The sequence below is a fragment of the Ananas comosus genome, linkage group 12, assembly GCF_001540865.1.
Source record: "Ananas comosus cultivar F153 linkage group 12, ASM154086v1, whole genome shotgun sequence".
Lineage (NCBI taxonomy): Eukaryota > Viridiplantae > Streptophyta > Magnoliopsida > Poales > Bromeliaceae > Ananas > Ananas comosus.
Window position 1 is genome coordinate 376,322 of NC_033632.1, and position 10,771 is coordinate 387,092.

Below are 10,771 nucleotides of genomic sequence, written 5' to 3' on the forward strand. Positions count from 1 at the left end.
ATAGACCCAATCACCCAAAGGGACTACGGCCCCCATCAACTTTTCAATATTACTTTATAGTCCTTTAATAGCTTATAAATTTTTAATTAATTTTTAAAATATATATTTTGTAAAAAAAATTTAGTGCTAATATAGAGCTCTTTCTATTCTTATGTGTTTTATAGATGAAAATATACTAAGAACTTCTTAATTATAGTGCATTTTTAAATAAATCTTTTCAACTTTAAATATTTTATTTATACATTCTTAGCTTTTTAATTATTTTGTATGAACTAATTTATTTAACTAAATAAAATAGTATGCTAAATTTAATAACTCTATTAGATATTAGTCATTGATTGTTATTATTTTATTAATAAAAATTAAAAAAAAATTAAGTTCTAACTAAATTACTATTAGATTTAGTAAAATTTCAAGTTATTTGAATGGAATAATGCAAATAAAATAATTAAAGGTTAAGCGAGTGTAAATTAAAGAAATAAATTTAATATTTTTGAACATTAATTATCTAATCACTAAATTTTTTTATTAAAAATTTGAGTAGTTAAAATCTTATTTATTTGCTAAAATTTTTATTTGTATATATTTTTGGCCCATCTCGTGATTGAATCCTAATTTCATCCCTGGATAGAAGAATGGTTATTTACTTTTGATGAAATAGTAAAACATTCATATTGTCGGGGTGCAAAATAAAATAAAAGCTTAGTATGTGAAGATTAAAGTTCTCGTGGACAAATTCATATTCTTCAATTTTGCTTTTTCGTTGAGCTCGCATTATATAATTTCCATCATTTCATCAAAAAATAAAAAAAAAAAAATTATTATGTTTTGACCTCGGATTTTTTGACCTAACAGTACGAGAAAGTCCTCGATACCGCACTTATTTTTCAAATTAAGGTCGGAGTAGTTTAGGTCACAGAGTTGTTGTTCCAAGTACTGTGTCTAAGTCGAATTTAAGTTTACAGATTGAAGTCAACGGTAAGAGTCTAAAGCATAACGATTGAAAAACGAAGGACTAAATTGAAACCTTATTGAAAAGTTAAAGGAATTCATTCCTAAAGAGATAATAAGACCCCCTCCTTTACGGGTGCGTTGTGCCTTTTCACAATTAGTAGTAGCAACATTCGCAGGCAACAGAAGCAGTAAGTGAAAGGTAAAGCAATAAAAAAAAAGTAATGTGAATTAAAGTGGTCCCAAATTAAGGATCTGATTAAATCCTAAGGGTGTAAAAGAGAGAGAGAGAGAGAGATAGATGTTAATTATTATTACCTACCTCGAATATAAATAATTGGTCAGCTGCGCTATGTACGGTTACGATGAGTATTGATTATTTAATTTGTATGTAACTCTATTCTGAACTAAAAAGCCACATGAAAATGAAATGAAAGAGAGTCTACGAGGGAACAACTTGGAAGAATTTTTTCTCCTCTTGTTCAGTGGAGATGATAAGCATATGGATATGCTTGGCCATAGATGGATTAGGCAACTATGGGACCCAGTGATAATGAGTGTAAGGAGAATATTTTTTTTTCTCTCTCCTTTTTTTTCAATATATATATACTAGTCAGTGCACGTGCGTTGCACGTATAAATTTTTCTAATGTAATTAAATAAATTAATAAATTAGTAAATAAATAATATTATATTTAAATAATAATGTCAGATTTAAAAAATTATAAAATATTTCAAACTATAAACAAAATACTGGATAGNTTTAAAATTTTGCGAATAAATGAATTTTGGTATGAAAAGAGAAAAAGTACTGCTTTTTCTTAAAAAAAATTTGAAAAATTTTGTTATACTATAAATTTATTGTTAATATTCAACTAATAATAAATTACTAAGATATTTATTGTTAATATTCAACTAATAGTAAATTACCAAAATACCCTTGGTAGGAGGGGGTGAGGAAAACCTGCCAAATATATTTGTTTATAGTTAATATCAAGATATATAGATTATGTGAATTTAAACTGTAAAATGCATTTTTATAGAGGATCCCAAACCAAATCTAATTAATTTGTCCAAATTCAACAACAACTTTGTTCACTGTATTCCTAATTAGTATCCAAAATTCGTATCATTTCTACCATTTTGTGATTGCCCGGACCGGAAGGAGGGGTTTTTTCTTTTTTATTTTGTTTTTTTGTCTTGGAATAATGAGAGCATGGGTTGACCCTGGTTCACCGAAGTACATGAAAGTCAACGGAGCAGGTTGGGTTAGACCTCAAGAATGAATTGCACCTAATCTGGAGCAAACAGAATTAATCTGGTCCTGGGCTAAATTAAAGTTGTGACTCAGAAAAGTATTATATGACTCGCCACTTTAGAGATCTCAATCGGCACGCGCGGATACTTGAAATTTTATCCGAATCAGAACGAAGTGAATTTACTCGATACTAAATAGATATAATTTCAGATACAAATATAAAAAATAAAAATTTGACGGATTTGAGCTCGGGTATGATTTTAGATCCGAACCCGAACTGAATATATTATTTATTTATTCGAATTTATATTTTAAATTTTTAAATTTAATGTAATATATTTTGAAACATGTTAAGGGGAAATAATTATTTCGGATTCTGATTTTGAACTTTTGGTCGGGATCAAGTTTGAATATGAATTTTTAAAATCCGTCAAATTCAAATTCAGATTCAAATTTTAGATTTGTCAGTTAGATTTGGATTTGAGTTCGAATTTCTAAAAATCTGTTCTGAATCCGACCCATCGACATCTCTACATCATTTGCTCCAGTGGTCCGGTCGCCGACGTCAGGGGCAGAATGTTGCTAGCGCGGTCTTAGTAGTTTTTTTTTTTGAGAGAGAGAGATAGATAGTACACTACCTAATTCGCTTATTTTATTTAAAAATAAACTTAGGTAGAAATGTGAATCAATTAGGATTCGAACTTGAAATCTCGAATACCACCTATCAAACTCTTTACCACTTGCTTTACAGGGAAGATCTTAGTGTTGTTTTATAATTAGTGGAGTTGTATGTAATACGTAAGCATTGGAAAAGGTTGGTTGGACAGGTATATATTAAGATATTGTAATTTGGTTCTGCACTTTCGACTTAAACATGTCAATTTTAGAACTTTCAGCCCCCTGATTAATTGACAGCGAAGTCCGCAGCCAGCCTTCTTCTCAAATAAAAAATTTCCAATGGAACTTTCTTCTGAAAAAATTGCTAACTTAGGGCTAGTTTTGTATGGAATTAAAAATTAGGAGTTAAATATATCCCTTATAACATTTTTTTTTCTTTTTTGAGAGAGAAAAAAATAACATGCTATCCGTTTTTTAAATTTAATTTTTTAAAAATAAATTTAGCTGAAAATGTAAATATACGTCAGTATGACTTATAACATTTCATAAAATATATATTACTTTTCCTCTAAAAAAAATATAGGTTACTTTTGTTTATGAATAAAAGTAAAGAAAGAGAAAAGGAAAAAGGAACGAGATAGCATGTTATTTAAAGAGAGAAGAAATAATGACAAGAGAGAAAACATCAAATGACATGAAAAATATAAAAAGAATACCAAACGCTGCCGGCACTAGTTACAATTTNTAATAATGTCAGATTTAAAAAATTATAAAATATTTCAAACTATAAACAAAATACTGGATAGAAAATATAGTAAAATAAAAACGTAAATTTGAATATTCATACATGAAAATAGTTTAGATTAAAATGAAGTAATGAAAGAAGAGTTAAATTCATTCTAATTTTATTATCTTAATTAGTTGTCATCATTGATGATCTTTTTTTTTTTTGGAAGCGAGAAAACTTTGACTCGGTGGTATTCATCACTAAAGGTTCGTCATCGTCTTCAAAAATTTTTCGATGAGTATAATTTAGAGAAAAAAATCTTACTTCTTATTGATTCAAATTTATGTTTTTTATTTTGCTATATTTTCTATATATAATACTTATGTGTATTTTGTTTATAGTTTGTAATATTTTACACGGGTACCTCTCAATTGATCGAGTTATGAAATTTTGTTAGAAAAGAAAAAACAACTATTAGTTGAACAAATAAAACTTTTGATTGTATTCCTAGAAATATCAACGGTCTGGATGTAACCATTTATTGTTATTACAAAATAAATGTCAAGTACTAAAGCAAAATTTTTATTAAAATAACAAGATAAAAGTGATAGTTAATTAAGGGTAAATTACATAAAATTTTCTGTCAAAATTCGATTTTTCACATTTCCCCCTATCATTTAAAAACCTACACTTTGCTCTCTTGTAAAATGAAAAATGTTCACTTCACCCCCTGCCGTTAGTGATCCGTTAGAGTTCCGTTTATAAAATATTATTATATATTTTTTATGCCAAAAATATCCTCAGCTTTTTCTCCTGTTGACAAAAATGATAAGAGGCAAAATGATCATTTTGTCATCACAGTTTATACCGTACCCCATGTGACTACTTTTTATTTTAGAAGGGGGTAAAGTATGAGTTTTTAAATGACAGAGAAAAAAATAAAAAAAATCGAATTTTGATAGGAAGATTTTATGTAATTTAGCTATTAATTAATTATTTTATATCATATTTTAGAGAAGATAATTAATTTACAAAGTGAAAGCAAGTTACTATGCAACTAATTCATCAAATCATCGAAAAATATGAAAGTAAATTAAAAAGATTATTACAAGTACAATTTTATCGTATACAACTCACTCAAATATAAGTAAATAATCATTTTTTAAAAAAATCACAAAAAATACATATTAACAAAAAAATTTTAAAAAAATAATTTTACAAAACTAACTGTTCAGTAAGTGTATAAAGACCAATTAAATAAATATCACCAAATTGATTAAAATTCACATAATATTCAGGATATTTCCTTCTAATAGTTTTTTTCTCTTCAAATTCAAGTTCTAATTGATATCATTGCCTATGGCAACTTATATAGGAAAAAATAGAGAAATAATAAAAATAAATAATNATCCTTTTAAGAATATATGTCCCATCATGATTGTAAAAAAGTATTTTTATTATACTTTTGTTTGAAAAGAAGAAATGTGATTGGCTTGTTATTGATGACGTGGTGCAAGTGTGACAGTGTAGAATTCCTCCTACTACGGACAGCCACCAAATTCCTTTCAATATACTTCTGCGACGATGATTGGGTCAACACCCCACAGAATACAAATCTTTTTAATGTTGACTTAATTATTCTTATTATGCTCAACAGCTCCCCTGTAGAAACCTCAAAGCACGTTGGCGCGAAACTTCCCTTAAATTGCTCATTTCCACAGCCAACACAAATTTTCAGCTAACATTGGACCAGTTTGGCTCAGCTGAAGCTTCTTTGCAAGTATCATTTTTGGTATTTTCACACTTCGCACTTGAACGAAAAGCTTTACATTCAGTGTCAAAAAACTTACTACGGAAACTAATACATTTTACTTAACTAAATCTAACACTGCTCTACCTATCTCTCAAAAAAAAAAAAAATCTAACACTATGCTGTTGCTATGATTCCATCACAGTTCCATAACACTAATCATCCTAAAATTATAACCGAGAATTCATTAGGAAGTTGTACTGAATCGTAAGCACCTGAGTAGAGATATAACAATCGGGAGAATACCAACTAGTGCGATTTGGGAGAGCTCCGAGGTTGTCGTTCTAAGAGTGATGTGGCCGCTGAGCTTATTATTAAGTCCAACTTGAACCGCCATCTTCGATCTCCTTCCCACATCAAACTGAGACTGCAAATTCGCACCAAAAGCGGAGTCACCGCGCCACGACATCAACGACAACCCAACGGCCGAGAGGGCTTGCCCAATCGGATTATCCTTTTCTCTCAACAGCACTTCCAGGTTGGCCGCGTAAGCAGTTTCGCTTAGGGCTCGGACGGCACCCGCACTTAAATCCAAAGACACCCTCTTTCCGATAGAAAGTTGGTCCTCTAGCTTAACCCCAGTCGCCACATTCTCTCCCAAAAATGTTACTGAAATTCCCCCAGCAGTCGTGTTTTTTTTTAAGTTCTTGAATTTGGTCTCCCCTCGCAATGCATAAGTGAGCTGCTGACCAAAAGTTTGGATATCGAAACCGGCAAGAGTTGAACCATTTGTGCCATGCTTAGCCGAGATGGAGGAAACCAAATGGATAATAAATTCCTTCTTATCCTTCGTAAGGTCCACTGATATTGCAGCAGGGAACCGATCAATGAGAGCAAGGCTATCTTCTACGATCACCCCTTCATACCCACAATCGTGATCCCATCCAATTCCGCGTTTGGGCCGGGCCATAACTCCCAAAGTTGGGTCTAAAAATCGGTACCTATAAGTGGGATTATCGCCATCGAACGAAAGAGGTAGTTCCTCTTCAAGCAGGTCGGGTACAGTGGCTGGAGGAGCATTATCTTGATAAAACTCTCCAGGCAAATCGGTGTCATTGCTTTTCCCCCTCTTCTTCATTTCAGCCAATCTTCTTAGCATCTTCCGCTGTTTCTTCTCAAGAAGCTTAACGCGGTAATCGTACTCGTCGAAATAAGCTTTTCTTTGCTTCTTGGTGAGTTTCGCAATTTCAGCTTTACTCAGCGGCCAGAAAGGTGGAAGCTTATCATACTCATCCTCTTCTTCTTGCTCTTGGTCAACTTCTGACGAGTCACCGAGATCGGTGTCCAAGTCCCCAATCTCACCGGTACCATCAGTTAGGAGCTTTGGGTGCACTCTCGGCTTCATGAGAGAAGAGAGCAGGAAAGGGAGCGGAAGCGAATGGTGGTGGAAATTAAATAGCTTCTCAGGGAGCTTTGGTAGGGAATCGGCTTCAGATAAGATCTTCGAAGTGTAGCACAGGAGAAGCAATTCGGGCCTCCATTTTAGACCATTAGGAAGAACCCTTTCGCCCTTCGTGTTCCTCCTGCATAAAGGATGGTTCTCGATTAAGACTGCAGGATTGACCAATCGGAAATCGCCACTTGCTAGCTTAATAGCCTGCTGAACTATAATAGATTTCTGAGCTACAAACACCTCATAACTCATCGGAGAACCACTCGGACCTTCAGGGGGAGCGGAAGCAGCATGCGTTAGAGCAACAACCGCATTGTACCAAATCGACGAACCCAAAGTAGTACTAATCAATTTTAGAAGAGGCAAATCGTTGAAATCATTTGTTTGAATATCCAATCTGTCCACATAGAGAACTATATCGGGCGAGCATTTCTTCACATACTTCTTGATCGATAAGAGAATCCTCCTGTTCCATGAATGGTCCACTAAAGAAGGTTTAAGGCCTGGAGTGTCGATGATCTGAATCTTAACACCATCTACAATCCCGGCAATCACTTTAACCGAATTGGTGGCTGGTTCGAAAGCATCAGTCTTGGACTTATCCCCGTCAAAGATGGAATTTATGGTGGCGCTCTTGCCCACTCCACTCTTTCCAATAAGAAGTATGCTGCAACAGAAGTCCAAATCCTCTTTTCCCTCAGCTTCAATCTGCAAGGCCTTCTTTTGAGAACTTTCTAGAATGGAATCTCGGTTCATTTGCGTTCGGATGCCATCGGCTAGGGTTAGCCGGTTAAGAACTTGCGCGGCCACAAAGTGCTTGGGAGAGTGCCCCAAGCGGTGGACGAGGCGGAGGAACTTCACTCTGATCGATTCGACCTTATCATGCAAGCTCTTCTCCTTACCACTCACCTCGATCTCGGGTTCAGCAGAGAAGATTCTACAAGCTTCTTGAGAAGTAATGGAGGAACCAGTTGCCGCCTTTAGAAGTGCGGCAGCCAAGGCGTCAGGATCGAACACTTGCTGCTTCTCATTGGCCTCCTCCTCTTCGTCTTCATCCGAATCTAGAATGCCTTGTCCGTCAATCTCTTGCGCGTAATCTTCTCCCGATTCGTTCAAGAGCTGCTCGGCAAATTCAGAGCTCTCAAGGATGGGCGCACCAACAAGCTGGTCGGAATTCAAACATTCATATCCTTCATCATCGTTGCCGCCAGGGTTCACATCTTCGTTCAGCGCAGTATCGGTCATCAAAGTCTCATCAGTTTCTCCATTACCAACTATGCAGCCCTCCGATGAAGCCGAGTCCTCAAGCGCCAAGACTGTTTCGCCACCTTCTGCTGCAACAGTTTCTCGATTCAGAGCATCACTTTTACCAATGCTCGCACCATCATTCAATGGATTAAGCTCATCCAGAGTATTCTCTACCGTGCTCGGAAAAGTTTGTTCGGAACTTTCACCGAACACCTTATCTTCATCACGCTCTCCACGATTTGCACCGGCAAGCTTCTCTAAAGAGCCGACATCAACACTCTGACTATTCTCAAACTCACCAACACCAAAATTTGATTGGGAAGCATCACTTACAGAGATATCCCCATCGATGCTATCAATGGAAGTGGAAGTCTCATCCCCTTCTTCGTTCTCCTCCGCATTCATGCTCTCGATAGCAAAAGCGGCATCCGAGCTCTCATCTTTCGCGAATGGGAAATCAGTTGCTTCCTCCTCCTCCACGCCCAAAACCCCATCTCCACCCTCCGCGGGGACCGGAACCCTAGTTTCGAACACCGCGCCATCTCCCTCGTCAACCAAGGCCCCGCCTTTCTCCCCCAAGGCGGGACTTCGATCCGGGATAAAAACCCTAGCCACGGGAGAGAACCCATCCCCGTCGCTGTCCTCGAACGCCTCCTCGTCATCTTCTTCGTCCAAAGTAACGGGCGCGATCGGCATCGATCCCCACACCGCCAAGGGTGGCGCCGCTCCCCGGGGAGCGGCGCCGCCGCGGGGGACATCGCCATGCTCGTCGCCCTCGGAGGCGGTGCCGAACCCCTCCTCCTCCTCCATCTCGTCGGGGTCGGAGGAGAAGGGGGAGTCGTTGTCCTCGGAGGAGAGCGGGGCGCGTATGAGGAGCTTGGGGGCCGAGGAGGACGCCATGAACGTCGAGGTGGAGAACACAAAAGGTATTTATTTTTGCTCTACGTTCTCAACTACTACTATTACTATGTGTAGGAGAAAGAGAGGCAAAAGGTAACAGCTTTTATTTTTTCTTTTTTTTTTTTGGCTCTTTGCTTTTATCTTCTTCCTCTTCCTCGTCCTCCGTCCTCCCCAAGTAATTGAATAGAATTGAATTGAAATTTATTTGATTGGAGAGGACGAGGGAAAGGGGGGGAGCCACAAAAGAGGCGAAAGGGCGGGGCGAGGCCACGAAAAAGGTTTGAGGTGTTTACGATTTACGAATTCGACTAGGATTAAGATCGATGAAAATGTTCGTAAAACCCCTCAATCCCTTGCTATTTTGTAACTAATCCCCTATCCCACAAATTATGTTTAGAATAAACTTCAAATACCACCCTGTAATTTCGTAATTTCTAGCTTTAGTATTCTATAATTTAAAGTGTATCGATTTAATACATGTGATTTTATTTTTGTCTCTTCGTCAGCTCCTCCGTTAATATTTCGTTAAATTACATACAAAAAATTTCAGATATCCCACATAGGTTATCGAATATTCACTTTAGTACCCTTTAGTTTTAATTTTGTAGTTGATTTAACAAAAAAAAATTAGTGGATGAAATAATAAAAAGAGATAAATGAAATCACAGAATACTAAATTGATACATTTTAAACTATAAGTTACTAAAATAAAAAAGTACGAAATCATAGGGATGGTATTTGAAGTTCTCCTTTTTTATATTACCATAATTTGATTGTCTTTTAATTTGAATTATTATGATATTTATAAGAATTAATACCCCTGTTTCTCTGTTACTTATATCAATCAACCGTTGATATAGCCAAATAAAATTTACAATACTAATAGTTTTAAAATTTGTTTTCTAAATCTAATAAATTGCTCAATTTAGTTGATGAAATAGCACAAGTAAAAAAACATAAAAATAAAAATTAAAGGATATGGATAGGAAGAAAACTAATTGAGAGGCTTATCTTATCTCAAATTAGTCTATGATCGAGATAGATACTGTACATTTTTATATGATATTGAAAATTTATCAAGAGAACGATGACAAATAACGAACACAAACAATCTTACTTAACTGTATGTAGCTCAGTTAGCTAAGAACTCGATAGTTGGTGTCGAAAATTTTAAGTTCGAAATCTAGTTTTTTCATATACTTTTCTAAATTTATTTTTAAAATATAAACTAAGTTTGTACATAATAAAGACAGAGGGAGTAGGTTTAGGTTTTCTTCGAGTGAGCACGAGAGAAGGCTCCTTCATGGAAAGTTTTCATTTGTTCCTTAGAAAGTGCTTTTTTTTTTTTGAGAAAGAGATAGAGAGCTACCTACTTCATTCATTAAGTGAAATAAACATTCATTAAGTGAAATAAACTAAGCGTACATGATGGAGTCAGCTAGGGCCTCCTAAAAGGAGTGAAAAAAAGTAAAAGAAACAACCGTAAACCAAGTGTAAGTAAAAAGTAAACAAGAAAAGAGAGCTAGCAACCAAGAAAGAAGTAGGGGAGAACGGTCAAAGGTCAGAGGGAGTCAGTCCAATCTTTCGTCAAAGACGCAACCCGTTCAAGAGCCTGGGTAGCACTGGTAAGCGAACGATGGAAGATAGTGTTGTTGCGCTCCGTCCAGACGACCCACCAGATTGCCGCCAAACAGGTTAGGCTCTACAATCTCGTCACAGCGTCGGGGATGCTAGAAGCCTTTGTCCATAGACGCCGGACATCCCCCGAGTCAAATGTACTATGTTCTGGTCCTCCCGCACAGATTACCGGGTATTTGACGAAAACGCATGTACGAAAGAGATGGTCACAGCTTTCTGAGAATAAAGC

The 10,771-nt window shown here is 35.9% G+C and overlaps 1 protein-coding gene across 1 annotated transcript; it reads right to left on the reverse strand.

Moving 5' to 3' along the window:
* LOC109718661 (translocase of chloroplast 159, chloroplastic-like) lies at positions 5,307–9,151 on the reverse strand. Its single transcript, XM_020245002.1, has one exon. It carries the CDS (start codon positions 8,902–8,904, stop codon positions 5,551–5,553), a length of 3,354 nt encoding a protein of 1,117 aa, XP_020100591.1. The 5' UTR covers positions 8,905–9,151; the 3' UTR covers positions 5,307–5,550.